General features: G+C 40.6%; 1 protein-coding gene across 3 annotated transcripts in view; it reads right to left on the bottom strand.

The window, feature by feature from the left end:
- Positions 1–21,444, bottom strand: part of RAD18 (RAD18 E3 ubiquitin protein ligase) — a 61,754-nt gene that overhangs the window by 15,005 nt on the left and 25,305 nt on the right. For all 3 annotated transcript variants that reach the window (XR_007767236.1, XM_050904694.1, XM_050904695.1), the window contains exons 9-11: positions 21,197–21,257; positions 13,707–13,841; positions 10,269–10,425 (exon numbers count right to left, since the gene is read on the bottom strand). Coding sequence is in view for 2 of the 3 variants with exons in the window: in XM_050904694.1 (XP_050760651.1) it covers positions 10,269–10,425; positions 13,707–13,841; positions 21,197–21,257 (353 nt within the window). In the remaining variant the exon portion in view is untranslated. The remainder of the gene's footprint in view (positions 1–10,268; positions 10,426–13,706; positions 13,842–21,196; positions 21,258–21,444) is intronic.

The following is a 21,444-nucleotide window of genomic DNA, read 5'->3' as shown; positions in this document are numbered from 1 at the left end:
GAGCAGTTTAATAACTAAAGTAAAATAAAATATAATACTAACAATAATAACAAAATATTATAATAATAGTAATGAAAAGCAATACAACAACAAAAAAAAAAGAGAAATAAAACCCAAGAAAAGACAAGGGATGCACAATGCAATTGCTCACCACCCGCTGACCGATGCCCCAGCAGCGATCCGCCCCGCCCGGCCAACTCCCCCCAGTTTATATACTGGGCATGACGTTCCATGGTATGGAATACCCCTTTGGCTAGTTGGGGTCAGCTGCCCTGGCCATGCTCCCTCCCAGCTTCTTGTGCCCCTGCTTGCTGGCAGAGCATGGGAAACTGAAAATCCTTAACTTAGGATAAGTGCTACTGAGCAACAACTAAACCATCAGTGTGTTATCAATGTTATTCTCACACTAAATCCAAAACACAGCACTGTACCAGGTACTGAGAAGAAAATTAACTCTATCTCAGCTGAAACCAGGACAGGTGGCAGGATTTTTTTCATCCATTACCATTTTGTCTCCTCCTGTTGCCTGTTCTCCCCTCTGAAGTGAGATTCATCAGATGTTACTGTGGCGATAACTATAGAACCGCCAACAGGATTTCAAGGGAGAAAAACATGACCAGATTGGATTAGAGAAACCTTTAACACATGCACATTTAGTCTTAAAGATAAAAAGGAAAAAGATACCAAAAATATACACAAAGCACTGGTGCCATATGGAGAAAATTATTTTGAAACAAAATGGATTTAAAAGTTTTGCATGCAATTTTAGAAACTCTTCAATGATTCCCCAGGAACTTTCATGAACTGCTGAATAAATCTGTCAAATTACAAACATTACCCAACAGACCAGTTTTAATACGGAAACAAAGTCACCTGAAATTAAAAGCAGTGACTGCATTCATAGGGAAAAACGTTTTGTCCCTGCACCAATTATCGCTACCACTGCTTACAATAACTGGAAGGGGAGCAGGCACGGCCCAAACCCCAGCCTCGTGCGCAAGTGCTCGGGTGGAGGTGAGGAAGCCCTGGGACACAGTCAATGGAAGGACGAGGGTCACTGTATCTGCCTCAAAGCATGAGCTAAATAGGGATACATCTTGGTAATGCAGTTGTCTGCTGGATCCATTACAATTAACTGCACTCCTCGGTTACCGAGCTTGCCTCTTCCCATAGCCTGCGCTCAGGCAACTGTTTAATTTCCTATTTCAGCACCAAATCTAATGTGAAATGTTCCAATGAAAAACATGGTAAAACACGCCGTAAAAACAATGGTGGATGGGGAAAGTTTTGAAGTCCAGCATTTTTTTTACTCTCAAAATTACAAGTCCGTCAAAAACTAATTTTTGGTACACAAACTGGATGCCCAAGGAATGAGTTATTATCATACTTCTAAATCCTACCCCAATGTTCCAGTTACATTAAAAAAAAAAAAAAAGAGGGGAGAGGACAAGGGGCTATTTGTGTGCTTTTAGTCCCCTAAAATAGAAAAAGAACAGGTTTGATGCCTGAACATGATGTACTTCCCTGCCTTGAAAAATGTAGCGTTATTATCATTTATCACCAACTGTGTTTGTCACAAGCAAAACAATAAAAGTGAAAAAAATTTGGCTAACACTCAGAACAAGAATGCAAGTTCATAATTTGCATGTGTAATTCACAGTCTATGCCTACCAAATTATTTTAAAACCGAGCACAAAATGTCCTAGAGTGAGTTACCACCTTAGCCTATACGTGTAGATGTGAATGGGCTATCAACTCAAGAGTAATCAGAGTCCCCCAGCCAACCAAATCAACTCTTGCGCTGTAATTGCATTGAGAGACTGAGGATATATATACGTAACAGTACAAAACCAAGCTGCAGGGTTATGGACTTTCCAGCTGCAGCTAAAAAGCCCTTTGTTTCAGAATTTCTTCAAACAATCCACTGTTCCAAGCCAGTCACTCAATGAAATAGTTCTCTGCATCTAGTCTCTCTTAAACATCAATTTCTTCTACAAAGACTGAGCAATTGCTTGATTTTGAGTTGAAGTAATTATATACCTTTCTTCCACATGCAGGGGAAAAAAATTGTTTGCAAATTAAAAATACCCTCCTTAAATATGCCAAACAGTTGAAAAACAATTATCAAAAAACATTTTCAACTCAGCAAAAGAAATTTTGACCACCAACTGAATTCATATTTTAAAATAATTCTTTTTTTTCCCCTGAATAAAACTCCTAAGCTCTTCTTATCATTGAATGATTAGCCCTTAAACTGAAGAAAATGAATTCAATAAAAAAGAAACAGCTACCTCATTATGTATGTTGTTTCTATACATTTTAGCCTAGGGGGCCCAAAGAGATCACAGAATTTAGAATAGTTTTGTTCCTTTCTTCACTATTTTCTGCCTTTTCAATACCCCATAGATATCCACCTACACTGAGGCCAGACAAAGCAAAACACATCTTCAGACTTTATTCAGACTCCAAATCCAAGACAATTTCCCACAAGAGGTTTTCTGTCCTTTTCTTTAATAAAGGTCATTATTCTATCCTAAGATTTTACATACCAGTTCCAGATGAGTAAATTTTTACAGCAAAACCATTAAAGTTCTGAAACTTAACTGCTCAAGATGCGACAGGCTGACAGACAAGGTGACAGGGTGTGAAGGTTTCATTTCCTGGACTTATTCATGTCTCCACGTTGAGAAAAGTGCAGCTCCAGTGATTCGGGCAATTCCCCAACCCTGTCTCACTTTTCTGCAGGATTAGTTTCTTCTGAGCACTTACAGACAATCAGCCAAGAGTAAACTATTCCCTTCTTGACCATCATTTGGATTTGCCTTCCACCCTCTCCCCTTCCCCCCCCCCTTTTTTAAGATAAATACACCACCTTAAAATAGAGAGAAAAAAACTGACGTAAGTGTGAATAACATGTCTCGTTCTAAAAATGAAAGGAGCAAATGTCTCTTTGAATTTGTTTATTTTAAGGCAGATTAAGTTCCTTCTTGGCTTCACGGTGAACAGCCAGCGTCCTTTAATCCATCCATCTTGCTGTGCATTATGTACTTAGCTCTGGCACGTGCATTGTGCATTTTTTCTCCTCAATGCTGGCATGAGAAATGAGCTACAGTCTGTCTCATTTTATCAATGTCATTTGAAGGTGAATGCCCAGTTGCAAGGAGTGAGGGAAAATGGTTTTCTCCATCTTGCAATCCTGCTTCCACTGTGACCTGCCTGTGATAAATAGTATGAGCTTGCTGCTGGAGTGGCCGTAACTCTTGTGTAACATCCAAGATTAACTGTTTACCACAAAGTCTTCCCTGGCTTCCCAGCACCTCCTCTTCAAACCATGCACCCCTGGCACCACTGAGCATGGCTTCATCTTCCTGTCTTTGGAGGACAGCAGGTCTGCCAGCCTTGGACCTTCCCCAGGACTCCCCACGGAGGGCTCTCATCTTTACTAACCTTACATAGGTTCCACTGTTTCACTGGGTTTTTTTGACTCTTTCCAGGCTTTCTTGGCTTTCAGTGGCCTCCTCTGCAGCTCGAGAGCAGGCCTTTGAGGCTCTGCCTTTAGAAAAGGAAAAGATCTGCTGGATCTATCTGAACTGCTTTCCTTAGGAGTCTGGCAACAGTTGGGACATCTAGGATAAAGCACTAGACAGCACTGATGTACTATCACTTCTGTTTACAGGGCTCAGTGATGCCCAAACCCCACGGCTCTAGACTATGGACTGATGTCCTTCTGGATACATGCCATATATAATCGCTTTCCCCCATACACATCTGAGGCAATCAGCTGTTACTGTTTGAAATGGCTTCTCCGGGACTCTCTCCACCATGCCTCACAGTTCTTGGCCATTTGTTACAGCTCACAGTTCTTGGAAGAAAGGTATGAATCAACAACATAGCAGAGAAGTATCATCATCATCCTTCCACAATGAACTCATATTTGAGGCCAAAAATCGAAGATAAAACACTCCTATCTAACATCGTAATATACGTCATCTCTGAGCCAAAGTAGTTCAAGATTTATTAAGTCAAAAATGTACTAAAGAACTGAAAAAGGCAGTTATTCCCCTGATCAACACATTTTCATAGACTTCTCTCATTTTACAGTGATGGCCAGCCTCGGGATCAGGACAACGCTTTCTTTAAACTCAGACTGAAGCAACTGCCAGGGAAGAGATTATACAGCTTTTTCAACCGTTCCGTCCTGTCAACGGTCTCTTTGACAAACTGATGTCTACTGAGAGGTTTTCAGAGGATTGCTGCCATCCAGTGAACTCCAGACTAACTGAAGCACAGCTCCCTATTTCTACCTCTTCTTCTGCTGATGACCTAAAGCCCAAATTCTGCAAAGCACATAAATCCAAGAATAAGTGACCAGCTAAATCCAGATCTTAGATCCTGATCAATAGCTCCTAAACTTAATGCCAAAAAGCCCCACTTATTGCAAATGCAGCCCCTTACTTGGGCATGAATCTCACCTGGCAGACGCTGCAGTCACTCCGTGTATTCCAATGGCAGAGAGATTTATACAAGCTACGGATATAGCACTTTTCCACCAGGATTTCAAAATGAAGTCACTGTGTTTCAGTGTACACATTAATATCTCAGACGAGGCCAACAATATGTATTGTCTACTGTTGCAAGTCTTTCACTCTAGTCATAAAGAAATGACATTTTCTTCTAACACAAAGTTTTAAAGAGAAATAATTCGTTTAAAAAACTTAATATTATCCCCATTATATAAAATACTTTTAATACAGTATTTCCTCTACATAGTTCATTAACTGGCTTATCATTGTCCCACCTAGTTTCTTTTCTAATTTTCCTATTGTTTAAGTAGTTCCATAAAATTTGGCTTCAGTCCCAGAAAGTCAAAGAATGCAATGGGACTATTTATATGGAGCACTAAAGTTCTATGAAAGCTTTATGTATGACTTCATAGCTTTGAAAAACTGTCCTTTAAAAGTCATGGCTTTGTTTTGGCGTTTATCTGTAACGCACATTTTGCTCTCTTGGTGGGATCATCAATTTATGAAGAGACCAAACATGTTTGGGTCAATGCTATAACCTCCATGCATGGCCTGTATCTTTTTTCCAGCAGGTGTAAAATTTCCATTTTCTCAATTAAAGTATCAACTTCCGAATAATATCAGTACATCAGTGATTATTGTACAATGTATGAATTTCTAATATTGACCAACTGTTCCCTTAGCAAATATTGATACGAGATTGACAAAAGACAGAAGGTCTTATGAAGGAGAAAACATAAGAATCATTAATTTACTTGCAACATCTTTTTACAGAGCAAACATTTCAACTCTCCGACTTCAAGATTGTTTTGGTATATTCTATATGCTGCTCAAAACCCTAATTTTCTTTTAATCCATCATAACATCAGCCCTCCATTTAGAAGTGCTCACTTCCTAAAAACACAGCATGCAGATTTGGACTTCCAAATATATTTCAAGTTTTGACATTTCAATGTGAAAAAAATTTACTCTTGTCAAAGGATATCCTCTTATTATCAGAAATAAAATACAAGTCTCAGAAAATCATTACTTGGTACAATAGCACAATGCTACTTAAACCCTGAAAATCTAAATCATTCTTTTTTGATTTGTGCTATATTTATTTCACAATTAACAAAACATTAACCCCCCGTGGTAATCACAGAGTGACAAAACACATCTCTCTCTCTCTCATGCGGTTTATATGACTACACCTACTTCTTACAACCCCTGAAAATCTTGCCATAATTCAGGTCCATTTTGATTATACCAGAAATGTGTAAGCAGCATACTGGGGGTATGAGCCACAGTTCAACATACAGAACACTGCCATCCAAAGCTAGTCTGTAGACATGGCAGAACCTGACATGTCTCAAAGGGCCAAAGACCTGGGTACTGCGCTGGGACATCAGATCTGCTCTCTTCTCAGAGTAGCTATCAGGAACAGAAACAGTAAAGACGAAAAGCACATTTAATTCTTGTTCATAAGCGTTCCCCCACATCAGTATTTGGAGAGGGGTGATCCCTGTAACCTTTGTTTGTTTCCCAGAGAACACAGGAAAACGCACCGGAGTGTTCTTCAGAAAGGTACAGTTTGGCACGAGGAACACTGTGGTCAAATGAGAGGGGCTTTCCATGCATCACAAGGCATCATTTGTCACTTTAGCTAAGCTTTCACTGTATTATCATGGCTGTTTTCACCTCTTTTTGAGCAGAGTATAAAAACAGAGGTTTGGATGTAAAGGATGAGAATCTACAGTGTGTAATGCCCCAAGGCACACTCCAGAGCCCAACCGCCAATCAATCGAGTTTAATACACAATATAACTGGGGGGGGGAACAAAACAAAACAAAACAAAACACACAGAAAAACCCACCACTTTGTTGAACTTCGTGACCAGTGCAGTAGCTAGCTTTTAAGGTTAAGCAAACTGCCCTATATTTAACGAAAAATAAATAAAAAACACACCACACGTACAAACCAGGGGATATGCACAAAGCAGGAAAGTGAAGAGAAAATCCCAGAGAGATTCTGAAAAAACAATTCTGTGCAGACTCTAGTAATTCTGTTCCTGTTCCACAGGAGTTGAATTTAAGAGTAAACCACAGGGAGCTATTAAGCATGGTTTTTTTTAAAGAAGGTCCAAATATCTGCGATGCATACCCACTGGTCTGTACAACTGAGAGATTCTGTGTTTGATTCAAGAAGCCTATGGAAATATTTCCTTTGGAGAGAGTGAATGCATAAAAAGAAGGAATAAACAACTCAGCCTTGAGCCAGACATAACGCAAAGAAATGCACGCTTTCCAACAAAATCTGCCAGCTTGGTTCATGAAAGCACATTCAGATCATTCGTAACTGCCACATGCTAATATCCTTTAACAAACTTTATTACAGACTCTTAGACACACTTTCATCCAGACTTTAAGTTGATATACAGAAGGCTGCAGACAGAAAAAGGTAAAGAATAGAAGTTTAACTTTGATGTCAAAGGCCATGGGGAGAATCATTCGTAATGTCATTCACACCCCAAACTGGCAGTGAAACAGAGATTTAATGATACCTTGGATGAGCTAATACAAGCCCTTTCTACCTCCCAAGAACTCACTCTGTAAGATTAAAATTCCAAATTTTCCAAGGTCCTTAATGCCAAAGGGTTAATTGGCAATCAAAAAAAAATAAATTAAGTAAAATAGAGAAGAACACGAACACCTCGTTTAAATCCTGGATGAAGAGCCAAGCTGAAGGCATTTATTTTGTGGAACTAAAATAATAATCAGAGCTCTAGGGCAACCGCAACAGCAGGCCCAGTGACGATGAAGCACTCCATCTATCATCTGCGCACCTGTCAAACGTGACATCTCCTACAAATCTGCACGAGTTGGCCGTGCATTAGCCCTGGGGGAGAGCTTCTGCCTGGGTTCCTGCCCAGCACCGCTACACAAACCCAACGTCAGGATCCTGCTGCCACGCGCTTCCCCAGAGCTGGCTGTCAGCAGCAGAGCAGCCATGGCCCAAGCTGCAAACTGGAAAGCTGAGGCTTCAGGCACCAGTCTCTGGAACAAAGCCACAGGGCCAGTTTCTTTCCTTCTACGTGAGCGCTGAAGAGTTGTTCTCCCTGGCCCATTTCATCTTTCAGTACAGATCCTGAGTGGAGCAGCTTCAAGAAGAGGAGACAGTCACAACCCAGAACAGTGCAAGCCTGCAAGAGCCTTTTAGGAGGTGCATCTCCCCCTCCAGTTTACGGCTTAGCTCTTGGTCCATTTCTAAAAAGGCTTCAGTGCTTAAAATCACGAGGGCTCTGGCTGTGAATCACAAGGCAACACTGCTAAGCCAGGCACCTGCACACTGCCAAGGGTGGAATTCAAAGACACTCTGACCTGTGGTGTCCACTGCTAAGTCCTTACGACTCACCGCTCAGCATGCTGCTTCACACAGAGCCAATTCTGACACCCTTAATTCTTCTAAGATTTAAGAGGAGAGGCTGAGAGAGTTGGGACTGTTTAGCCTTCAGAAGAGAAGGCTCAAGGGGATCTTATCAATGTGTAGCAATACCTGATGGGAGGGAGCAAAGACAACAGTCTATTCTCAGCGGTATCCAGTGACAGAACAAGAGACAACGGGCACAAACTGAAACACAGGAAATTCCCTCGAAACATAAGAAAAAGCCTTTGTACTGTGGGGGTGGTCAAATGCTGCAGCAGGTTGCCCAGAGAGGGTATGGAGTCTCCATCCCTGGAGATATTAAAACCCAACTGGAGAAGGTCCCGAGCAGCCTGCTCCAGCTGACCCTGCTCTCCGCAGGGTTGGACTAGACGATCTCCAGAGGGTCACCCAGCCTCTGTGATTCACTGTGTCCTACTGAGATCTGTGGATTCTGCTCTGAAGACCAGAGACCTGAAAATAAGATACTCAAATATCGGGCATTACAATGTGCAAGTCTCTTCATGAGTCCAGAGCGCTGGACCCTATTTTAAAAGTAAGGAAATTACCAAGATAACAGTTACCGGCATCACAGGGAAGGAAAAATTTGCACGACATCCTAAGAAACTTAGATAAAACTAGTACCTCAGTAATCTTAATAGGTCTGTTACACGTTAAGCAGCAAATACAATGATATGCTATGTTTATCAATTTTTACAGTAACAATTCAGGCAGAAAGACACATACAGTAAGGAGGGGAAAGGCCACCAGGAGGGGAACATCTTTATTGGTATATAATGCAAGTCTGAGGCCAAACAAAAATGTAACGATACTTTGAAACAGCAACAAAGACCCTTTCTGCCTCCACATAAGTGATCCGTCCAGCCAGCATATTGCTGTTTACAGACAAATGTTTACTATATGCTCCCATTTAGTTCAAGTAAATGGAAACAGGCAGCAAAGCCTGATCATATAAAACAAAGACATGTAACATTTGATGCTTTCTAATCCCCCAAACTGATGTCCTCTTTCCTGTATCTTCCTAGGCTTTCACTCACCGTTTAATATTTACCTCTGTGAAAGGCAACATCTTTAATCCCCATGCTGACTTTTAAAAACTCTTTGTGAACCAAAATAAATTTAGAAAAAATTGTTTCTGTTAAACTTTTCAACAACTAAATTGTTCTTTTAATAAACAATGATGAAGCCAAGCACTGTATTATTCTTAATATTTGCAGAACAAGGAGGAAGAGGCACATACTATTGGTGTAATAGGCGGGAAATTAAGAAATGTTACTCCTAGCTCAGCTGTTGACCTTCAGCTACTTCCTCTGATTATCCCCACTTCTAAACATAGGAAACCTTTTTCTTCCTAGTAATGCAGACCTGCAAAGGCTGCCTTCTCCTCTCATTTCTGTTATCAACAAGATAGCAAGATTATTTTCAAGAATAGCTCTCTTGCTTTTAGACACATATCAGAAAATAGTTATTCTGTATTTGTCTTCAATGACTTTTTCACTTTTCCTCCAGAAACTGGGGCCACAGCAACCAGTATTGCAATAGGATGTTTATCTAAGCATTCATCGTCGTCATCTTTGACAACTGATCAGTAGTAGAGAGCAAATTATGATCCGTGAAGTAAATATCTTGAACAGATACAAACACTACCTTCAAAAACTAGATAGATCTTATCAGCAATAACAGCTGAGTCTCCTTACAATAAAATTACCATTGAACTATCAAAACCGCAAAATCTTACATTATTTATAAAGCCTTCCTTGATCCTTCATTTTCTGAAGCCAAATATGGCAATTTCAGGAAGCAAAACTAAATGCATGAAGAAAGAAAAGTGAATGGCTGTCAGGACTTCAAGGTTCAGTGGCATTCCACCACTGACTGCAAATAATGGGTCATTTAAACTCTATTTCTTACAGCAATACTCAACTTAAAGAGCTATTAAAAGACTTAGGCTATATCAATTTTTGGACCTCTCTAAATAAACCTTCAAACAGAAGGGAAGATGATGCAGTAGAAGAGAAACACCAAACGTTCTCCTGGTTCCACAGACATTCTGCTCACTGTTTCTGTATCAAAAGGAACATTTACACTATCACCCCTCTACCAAGTCATTACAAAACTATTAAGTGAATTCTGAATGTATTTCAGCTCCATCCCTCAAGCAACTGAACAGCCAGAAACATGGAGGAGAATGAACCAGTATCCACAGCTTAGGAACCCATCTATGAAGTAGGATACATATATTGCTCGAGGTTACCGGCAAAGTTTTTCCATGTTTGGTCTAATCTGGTACAAACCAGGGAGAAGAGACTCTTCTTCACTAACCTGCTCGTTGATCCAGATGACAGTGAGAATGCAGGAGAGACTGATCTCTGGCCTTCCTCCAAGGAATGAGATTCACTTCTTTCGCCATCAGGAATTTCTGTTTTGAGTATCTGGGCTTTTCCAAGGACAATAGCTGTGTGATGCTCTTCCCTATGTTCTACCAAGAAGAAAGGCAGAGATTAGCAAGAATGACAAAGCAAAATACTATTGTTTAAATTTTTGCAGCCTGGAAATAGATTTTAAGAAAAAACAAAGTTATAAATATTTAAATACCAATGCCTCATTCCCACTTACTTGCTTCCCAAAACTCTCATGGTTTCAAAGGTTTAATTTCTTTTCCTGCATAGTAAAAAAACAAACAAAAAAACCAAACCACCCTCTAAGAACCAGAGACTGAAACAGAAACGTTTCATTGTTATGAGTTTCAAACACAAACAAGGAGAAAAATAAAGGGTAAGGATATTTGTCACATTTCATAAGATGAAACTTTGTTTCAGAAATTAGCAAACACTTAATGAGACAGCGCTGTTCACTGCTTCTTGCTACCAATTCACTTCATCCACTGCATGAGACAGCTTGATAGCTTTAAAGTTTTACAGATCAAGTTAATAGGCTTGTTTTCAATAAGAGAAGCATTACAATTTATTTCCTTATGCATCTAAGAAAGACAATGTCAATCTAGATAATTGACATTTCCATTTTTTAAAAGGAAAAATTATTTCTAGACAACACATATCAGACACAAATTGTAAAACCATTCCATTATTTTTGTGTCAGGTGCTTTTATGTATAAAAAGATGAACAGTTCTCTGAGAAGATACCTTCTACCTCTCCAAAGAGAAAAGAAATATAGACTAGAAAATATGGTATGTAAAAATAAACTACTCTTATGCCATACCGACAAGTATTTTCAAATGAGTTATTTAACTAGAAAGTTGCGTGGGACATTAAAACCATACTGAGTCTCATCTCATTAACAATCCTTATTATGGCCGTTCACAGAAGTGTTCTGTCCACCCTCATGAACCAAGCTATATTCCTGCTCAAACCACTTTGACTTTTCTACCCCTCCAGAAATGACTTTGACAGAAATGGCCAAACAGAACTGTAATTAAGTGTGGAGGAGCGATACAATCTTTGAATTCAGCTACAGCTTTGCCCTTTCCCTTCCGCTAAAATACATAATTAAATATCAGGAGCATATTTTTGTCTGTTGAAAACAACCAGCAGATTACAGTGAGTCAGTTGTCCAACTAATGAAACATAACTCTGAAATTAACAGCTTAAAAATAGCAAAGGCCCTGTGCACTAATGCAACCCAGAAGAGGTGTGTCACAAATATTTATCAAGTTCTTATGGTGCTTCCCCTTAGGCAAAGCAAGACCCTATGTTTAAAAGTTATAAAATACAAAGACTGGAAATCGAACATTTTAAGTTTAAAGATGCAAAACAAGATGATGTAAATCAGGAATGGATGATTAAAACATCACCAAAAACAGAGTGGAATTTCAGAGAGGTTTAAGTTACATCAACCAATACTACAATAGAGGCCAATGGGAGATATGAAGGGTTTAAAAAAAAATGAAAAAACCCAAAAGTATGTTTTAATTCTGTACAATTCCACTACTTCCATGAGAATCCAAATAAAGTGGGTAACGAATGCATACAAAGCCTTTGGTCTTCTCAGCAGTTATGCTTTCAAATGGCAAGTCATTAGACTACTGCTGGTTTTCTTCCTTTCACGTATTACAATTTCCAGTTTAATAAAAAGGTAATTGCTGTTTATAAGGAACACTGAGGAAACAGGCTTTAGGCATCTGTTCCTTCACCCATAAATCATCTTTTTGTTTTGTTTTTTAAATGGTTTACAAACAGTCAACCAGGTGCAGATGTGTGGCATAAAATGAGGAACTGAAATGTCAAAGATTATTGAAAGCTCAGTGCACAAAAAGCATAATGAAAATTTTGCAGGTTTGTCAGAACCAGACGAGGTGGTATCGTGTACTTAAGTCAACATGATACAGGATGATACACCTGATATAAGCTATTTTCTACCTGAGCACTCTTTTGGAAAAACTATATGGCTTTACTTCAGCTTCTCAAAGTCTGCAGTTCAGGGCACAAAGAAAAAGCTTACACAGAAGATAGAAACCCAGTCATTCATAGCAGCCAATCTCTCCACAGAGCATAGCTAGAAATTAGTATTTCAAAGTCTGTGATCCTATTATCTAATAACACATTGCTTCTGTCTCTGCTATAGAAGAGGAACATCACTGTAAATTATGTCAAACAAGATAAACTTTATCCTTGAGATTCCTTAATTTTTGCTGTTCACATGGAAAGGATTATGCATTGCATCAACGTCTACATGAAACAATAAGGATAAAATTCATACTATTATATTGGTATTTTCATTTATTTTTATTCTTGAGAGCTCTGCTAGAGGAGACAGGGCAGGAGACAGCCAAAGATTAGTTCAGCTCAACTCAAGAGAGCAGGGATTTGTGAGAGCTGATGCAAACTAAACTGCCATATTTTCCCAAGGATACAGACAACAGCGCATCCAATTCTCGTCAATGGAATTCTCTCCAAAATTCAGTATCTTGAATAGATTATAACTCCACAAGTTATATTAGGTTGAGGAATGATCTTCTAAATCACACATTCAAAGATATATGTATACTGCCAAAGCAACCAGTAACATAAAACAAACGAGACTGAACAAGCCTATAGGGAACAAGTTAAAAGCACACATGGGTATTTCTTTGATGCTGTGGGTAGTGAGGATAACAAACATATGCTAGTGTTGTTCCTAACTCATAAAGAACTGAGTAACTGCAGTTGTGCATTCCCACTTTTGACTGTGTTGAAGTATATAAACACAAAATGAAGCAAGTTTAAAAAAAAGAGGCAACATACTGTATAAACAGTCTAAAAGAAGCCGAAGTTTTTTACTGCTTCAACCTCAGGACAAATACTTGTTCCAATCCACACAAATATCTTTGCAGTGCCCAATTACTGACTCCCTATTATATTAATGATACAGAAAAGCTGAAACCCAGCAAGCAATACCCATGATCACCTTCATTTCAAAGCTGCAGATTGTCACGTGCCCACTCTCAGCAACTTCAGTAGACATGGACTGGAACCTAAGATCCCATTTCAACCAGCTAATTAAAATACGCACCTAAATAAAGCACATCTGTACACAATCCCACTAAAATCAAACAAATCACGTATTTATTATGGGTTGTGCTTATGTATCACACTAAAATCAATGGCAGTCAATCTTTTTAGGGTCTGTTTGATTTTTATGCTTTTTTTTCCCCTTAAGGACTGTAGGAGAAGAACAATGGGAGGAAAGAACATTTCTTTGGGAAACCCCCCACTTGTTAGTGTGGATCGAAGAGGGGGACTATATTAAACAACATTACTAACCTGTGGCCGCTGGCAATTCTTTGACAGTGACGACTTCTTTGTTTTGAGCACTTTCTGTTTTCCTCTTACCAGTTTTCTTCCACCGATTATTTACTTGATCCACCAAAAACTGAAATTCACTTCTGTGTTTGTTTCCTGAAATGTAACAGTGCATTACTGACCATTGCCACAGGACTCCTAAGGTACTCCATAAAAAATGAAAAGGATGCGAACAGAAATAAACACAAAACACTGAATTAAAAACATTTTGTTACAGCAAATGAAAACCAACTCATCACTGCAATATGTTCCATATTCTATTAATGATCCAAATCTGTGTCTATGCTTTTAGAGAGTTACCCAGTAGTCAAGAACACTTGCACAGATAAAAACTTAATTTTTGCACAGAAGAACTGTGTTTATTTCTTCCTTATATTATCTGTCTTTTTTTCCTAAACTTGTTAAGGATTGCAATTACCATTGTGACAACATCTAATATTGTAGTCACGGCACCAAGCCTGTCAGAGCTCAAGGAGCATCTGGACGATGCTCTTAGTCATACGGTTTAGTTCCAGGTAGTCCTGCAAGGAGCTCTCTGCTAGAGAGAAAGAGTAAAATCTCACGACTACTCTGTGAATTACTTTAAAGTTGCTTTGGGTTTTTCCCCCATTTCTGCCGTAAACCAACGTCGAAAGCTTTTGTGTCATGCTTATTATACTGTTTTGATTCAGATCCTCTAAATCACAGTTAATTGCTCTTGGCATACTCTTTGCACTTTCAACCACTTAATATGTTTTAAGCAATCCTCTGGTATTCAGTCAAAGCAATGTTGTTTTTTAATCTAGATACTTCAGATTCTTTACTCAGAGGCTGGGAAAATACCCAGTCTCCTCAGACAGACAATGCAGATTACCTAACCCTCGCTGGGCATGAAAGGAACACATTGGTTTTGCTATAGAACGCGCCAACTTCTACTGAAACAGCGTATGTGACTGTAGCTACCCACAGCTAGTACAGCATCAAAGTCTATCCGTCCATATGCATGGCTTTATATTTATATGTTACAGTGAAGGCAGCAAACATAAATTTCCTTTATTTGGAAGGACTTTCAACAAAAAGTCACTCTGAGAAACAGATTTGTCCTTTTGAGACAAATAAAGTATTTCAGCTAAAACCTTTACCCTAATTTTTAGCCTACAGAAAAAGCATTCAAAATGTTTTCCACGTCAGAGGCAGGAAGGCCCGACGTACATCTGAAATGTCCTCGGGGCAAAGCAACTGTTTGTAACGGCACGAGAAGGTGAAGCACACACAACCCTTCCTCTGGGCTCTGCACTGCCTCTCCCAACAGTGTCAGGACAACGAGCTCATGGAGACTTCAGAGGTCCAAGACGCAATAAAATCCCAGCTCCCAGTTGGAGTATTTTCCGATCCATCCTTGCAGGGAGCAGGACTCTGCGCAGCGGCAGGGGACCACCACGCTCCCTCCTCTGCCGACAGCAGAAGGCTGGCAGCACATGCGTGCCACCTGCAAGGAAAATTTCCCAGAAATCGCAATATAGCGATGGACTAAATAAAGCAGCTCCTGAGAAAAGAGTACACCTTGTATCATACACACCACTGCGCACACGCAGCCTTTTTTCTTTCTTTGCACACACAGAACCGAATGTTGTTTAAAGTCTCTGCTCTGTAAAAGCCACACACACGCTGCCCAAGTTACACTTGCAGGAAAAGCTAAGATAAACCCCAGCACAGAGGATGGGCAGAAAAGCGAACAGGAATCCTCAGGACAAATGAGAGCCGAAGGCTAGTGATGGGCAAACTGGGCCACTTTCCACCCAGCCCGCTGGCACTGCAGACCTGGCCCATCCTGCCACGCGCAGCCAGCCCGCCCGGGCACCCCTTGCACTGGGGCTGCACACGCAAGCTTCACACCCACCCCACAAGTGCCGAGAGCAATGTCTAACTGATGACAGCAAAGCAAACGTCCTGGTGAATCGGGGCACTTAGAAGCCAACTTTGAGCTCAGCTGAAACAAAGAACTCTCTCATAACTTTTCTGTTTTGTTTGCTTTTGTTTTCTTTTTTCAAATCAGTCTCTGAACTACCTTCTTCTTCCCCTGTGGGGTAGGGAGAGGGGAGAGGCAGGAACAACCCCAACCTTCCCCGCAGCCGCACTGCGGGCACTCCCTGGGTTTCCAAACCACGAGCGTGTGCACCAGCGGTTCTCCATCTCCTTCCCTTCCTGCTCACCACATTCTCCCATCCCTCCCGATCCCGGCTCGGCAGTGGGGTCTGGCTTCCTCCACGAACGCCCTTGTCCTCCTCCTCAACCACAACACATCTTCTCACAGCACTGCTTGGCCTCGGCATCCCACTCAGCACAGCCAGCACCTCGAGGAGCACACACCCTTCACCGAGCACTGCGTGGAGTACGGCACATATAAATAACCGCTGCATCTAACCCGGATCTATGTCCTGCTGCAGTGACGGGAGGGGGGAAAAGCCAAGATAAAATCATATCAAGTTCTGCCCCACAGAAGGAAATAGATTTAAAACAGACTCTCTCTCCCTGCGTAGCTGAAAACGCCACATAAGGTCAACAACTCCTTTAATAAAAAGAAAGTTCTTGTCCCAGATGCTTGTGTTTGAACCGCTGTACATTCATTACACAGTTCCTTTGGCACTTCAGTTTTTCCAGTATTACTATTTTTTGTTGTTTTGTTTTATGGTGTAACTACAAAGCTTTTCAAGTAAAAAAGAACTGTCCTAACAAAACAAGGCACTATTCAGATACACTGTAAATCACCGCTGTGCTGAAATGACATACCATGCACATTTCGTAAAACTACAGGCATTTCAATAATAAAACAACCACAGATATAATTACAAATATTTAAAACACAAGACATAAATCAGTAAGCCTCTGAATAACATTGCAAATTAAAAGATTTCTAAGCAGAAAAAGCAACACAATACTTTTTTTTAACAAATGTATTTCTTTTCCTGTAGATTTTTTAACTCTTTAAATAGAGGCCTGACCATGAAAAAAGCAGAATGAGGCTGACACCGGGCTGAGGGTGTCACTGAGTTCCCGAGCAGCAGAAGGAAGCTACTGCAGGGGACAGCATATTTAATTGTACCTTCCAGGCACAGACTCCGGCGGTTGCTCAAGCAGAGCTTCCAGCTAGCACATAAACCATCCTCAGGTTCATCAAGCCAATATATTATTTGGAATTTCAAAAACACTTCACACACAAAAAAAGCAAAAAAAATACCAGCAGTGTAATGTGCAATTTGCCAAGAGCCTGGGAAATTGTAAAGAAGAAGGGGAAAAAAAAAGAAGTTTTATCACAGCCATTTTATCTTGCTTTTCAACAAGTCTGTTACATAGCTCCAGTGTGTTGTGTGTTTCGTATGGAAATACAAAACAAAAAGTATATGGTTGGGTTTTCTTATTCAGAACATATGCCCGAGTTAATTAATTCATTAATTCAGCTGTGAATTAGGGACCCAGGGTGCAAGTATTGTAAATTAAAAGGAAAAAAAACCTTCATTGTATAATAAAGATTTTTAAAGTCCATTTGTGCTACAGCAAAAAAACGGTATTTGATAAAAGTTCTTTTAATCTCTAACTGTCCTCTAACTTTAATGTACAATTCTTTTTTTATGCTTATGATTTCTTCCCTATTGCTTTTATAAGAAATAATTTGCTGACACTAGTTAACATTTACTTCTTTGGTCATCCCTTTTTATTAGTTTTAAACCCCTATTTTCCCATTAAAATATTTTTCTATCTTCTCTTCCCCCCCTTTTTTTTTTAGACTTTTAAATGTTCAATTAAGCTGCCTGAGGCTAATTTATTCACTTGAAGATCTTGATAATTTTGAAGCCCTATCCTTTTAACAATATAAACTCAATAAAATACCTGGTTTTGGAAAATTAAGACATCATTTAATATCTTCTTGTTCTAAACTGTGTACAACAGATCCAGAAGATAAAAGGAAGGACCGGCGATGCCAGTCCCCTGTGGCCACTGCCCGCAGCACACAGCAGCCCGGTGCAGAACTGGCTGACGGGCTCCTGTTTCCACACCCCACCCCAGTCATGCAATACAACTGCCTGCAAGGTTGCAACGTGAACGCAACCAGGGATCCAGCTTTACAAGGAATTTGTGCACATCCAAAATCCTAAAAAAAGCGAGGTAAGTGGGTTTCTTGTATAGGATCAGTTCTTTGGTGACAGCACCACCCTACAAAGAGCTGTGTGGGCACCGCACCGGAGCGGCACATCCCCTCGGCAGCTTCTTCGCTCGTGGGTTATTCCACCCCCAAACGTCCCCCATCTGCGGGGAGAAGGATCAGGGCGAACCTGCTCACAGCTGACTCTAAATTCAGGTACCTTCCTCGGACAGCTTTTGCTCAGACTCACCTTCCACGTTTTGCAGAACGCTAACGAGCGGAGCAGTAAAGGCTAGTTACAAGGCACGTGCTGTGCTCTGGGGGCCTCCTGCAGTCGCTGAACTTTGGATTTGTTCTTTACAGAGCCACTAAAGCCTTGTGGGGAAAAATACCCAATTCAGGATTAATACTTTTTAAATTATTTTACTTTTTGTTTGGTTTTGTTTTGTAATTTTATTGCTAGAGATTTCTGCATGGCAAGAGAATAATTATTAACCAGTTACTTGGAATTAGAGGAGAATGCTTAAGATTAAAAACCACAAACAGTGCATGTACACTTAAAAAAATATATTCTCAGGAACAGCAACAAAAAGCAAGGGAAAAATTTGCTAAAGATTTAGGCCCTTATTTAGCCTTCACAGAAACCCAACTAAAATCAACAAGGCTAAATCTAGCTGCACTATGGAATAATTTATATGCCTGAAGCAACACAAGGAAACACAGGAAATATGACCATATTGCAGATTTAAATACACCCTTAAGTATAATCAGAACAAGTTGTCCCTTCATTGCTTTGCTCCTCTGTGGCTGAAAGCAGAGAAGTTTAATGTTCATTGAATATTGTTTTAACATTACATGGCTAACTGCTATGTTTGAGGGTGCAAGCAGAGCGCAGGTGAAGCGAAATGAGTGGGAAAGAAATTGTGAATAATAAAACACCACTAGGGAGGTAAGTACAAAGTAATGCTATTTAAAACCTGATGTACAAATACACAAAGCAGGGTCAGGAGATCATCTGTAAAAATCAGTTTACATTAGCCATTTCTGTACTAAATTACAACAACAGGATGCAAGTCCTGCAATCTTTAACTCTCACAAGAATGTCTGCTTCTAAACTAACCATAAAGATGGTTAGATGGTTCCAGAGAGAGAAAACACTATTCTCAAGTTTAAGCACACAGTAAGGAGAAAGACAGTTTAAAATACTGTGCTTTCCCAGGGTCAAGTTAAGCAGGAATCGGTTCTCTGTTGGGGGGGGGGGACGACGACACGGACGGGGGGACACGACGACGACCAAACCAACACACACACACACACACACACCCCAAAACCCACCAAAAAAACCCAAACAAAATTGTATCATTGAACTATAGCTCTCCCTGTGATTTTTCCTATTTTTCATCTCTTCTCTTCTTTCCCTTAAACATTTATTCCAGTTACACTTCCCGACACAAATGCTGTTATTCTGTCAGGGCAGAAGCAGGTTTAATAACCAACACAGGCACTGGTCTCTTGCACAGACAGAGTGGGGACAGTGTAAAAAATGAAACAAACAGCAACAACAAAACCAGAAAAAAAAAAATCACCCAGTTTGCACTGAATCCCAGTTGCCTGCACAGGGCGGAGGGGAAGAGGTCAACCAAATGAGCCGAGTATTCTTTCTGAGAGATCACTTCAAAATCACAGGGCTGGACAGGAGGGGAAAGTAGAAAAGGATGCAGGAAGGAGACAAGAATGCGCAAGTGCTTGCGGAGGGGGCTATGAAGGAAGGGAGCGAATGTGAGGAGCGCTATGAAACCCTGGATGATTTGAGACTCACAGTATACAAATAAAATATGGAAAAAGCATTTTTGGCTCAGTTAAAACATACTTTTTAGCAGTAAGGGCCACTTTGACAACTGTAGAAGTGTAAAAAAACACACGGTTGAGGAAACATGCAGCCATAAAGTATTTTAGAAATGGCATATTACATATAAACTACTGTGGCTACATTGCTTGTCAGTTAGTGTCACTCTGCACTGGACAGCAAACCTAGGAAAATAAGGTATAGAAAGGGTAAATTTATACAAACTTGTCTGCTACAGGATGAGTTAGAGGACTCGGGAAGACCAACCACCACCCAGAATACAGGCGCATTTTAAATAAAGCCAATGTCCGATCAATTAAAGTGTAGGGGAGGAGGGAATATCCTGAGTAATGGGAAAACCCAGTATCTGTGTTACCGGGTATACTGGTGAGTGCAGGGCCAAGACAGCCAGCATCCACCCCATCTTGCCAGCTCAGCACACTCCTTGTCGGCAGAGATGCCTGCCTCTGCAGTGGCCCAGCTACGCCTGAGCCAGGCTGGTGCTCCTGGAGGGCTCACAGCCGGCAGAACTGCCTGCAGAGCAGGAGTCATACAGTGCCCAGAACCTCAAAAAGGGGAGAAAACAATATCAAGCCTGAAGCTGAGAAAATTCTGTACATATAAAAACACTCAGAAGTGCATGCCATTGTTCACAGGGACACGAGAGTAGGTAATAAGCTATTTTTACAAGCAGTGAGTGACTTAATACACACAGATTCATATGCTGCAAGCCCAAGTTTTAACAAAGTACAGAACTGGCAAACGAATTAACCAATTTACATGAACCTCTGAGTAATACAGATTATTCTCGGAGAATGTGCCAAAAAATCTGGGGCAAGGAAGGGTGAAATCTCACAAGCAAAGCACGAGCAGCCTTCACCGCAGTCACAACTGCCCTTCTGTTCTTCAAAACTGGTGTCATAGAACTGCACAGAGAGTCTCACGCAGAGCAGGACACTGAAACAGAGCTCCCCCTCCACGTGACAGCCAGCAGCCCAGGCAGCTCGACAGGATACGGCCGGCATGCACACCCAGCACTGCTGGGGTCTCAGGCAGTCCTTCCAGAGCAGTTCTGCTCCTTATTTCTGCCTGAGGGCTCCCAGTGAAACCATACAGCTACGCATCGCACATCCAGTGCAGGAGACAGAAAAACTCTGCTGTTCTTTATGTCCAACAAACAGGAGGACCATTACGAAGGTAAGTAGAAAGTGCATAAATGGAGATGTGCTGAGGAGGCAATCAGCTTCCATCTCAGTCTTACCCAGCCCTGGCAGTAAGTTTTGTCAAACGTCAGTACTTAACAGAGACTGAGTTTCAAAGAGGAAGTTTCAGCCTAAACAGAGAACTTCCAGCTTTGATTTATTAAATGGGGGGTAAGGGAAGCGCGCACACATGAAAAGCATCACTTTTGTGTGTATATTTTAGTACAAAGGAAGAGAAGGCGAATTTAAAAGCAAAATGAAGTGAAACTCACGTATTACTTACGATAATCAGTGTGGATCTCATCTATTTCTTCCTCTGTCTGGTCCTTTGTGAAGGTCAAGCTCTACAGAAATCACACAAATGTTTATTTACAGAAACAAAAAGATGATAAAGCTGCATACTTTAAAACTAGAATTAAAACTGGAAGAAGAATCAGCTGCCTGTTTTTCCCCAACCAGCTCTTACCATCTCATCCGCAGATGGTAATACATATTTAAAGTATGTATACGTGCTGACTTGCTTTGCTTTCT

This window comes from Gymnogyps californianus, chromosome 13 (assembly GCF_018139145.2).
Source record: "Gymnogyps californianus isolate 813 chromosome 13, ASM1813914v2, whole genome shotgun sequence".
In the NCBI taxonomy this organism is placed as follows: Eukaryota; Metazoa; Chordata; class Aves; order Accipitriformes; family Cathartidae; genus Gymnogyps; species Gymnogyps californianus.
The sequence above is the reverse complement of the archived record's forward strand: the minus strand, read 5'-3'. Positions and strand labels throughout refer to the sequence as shown.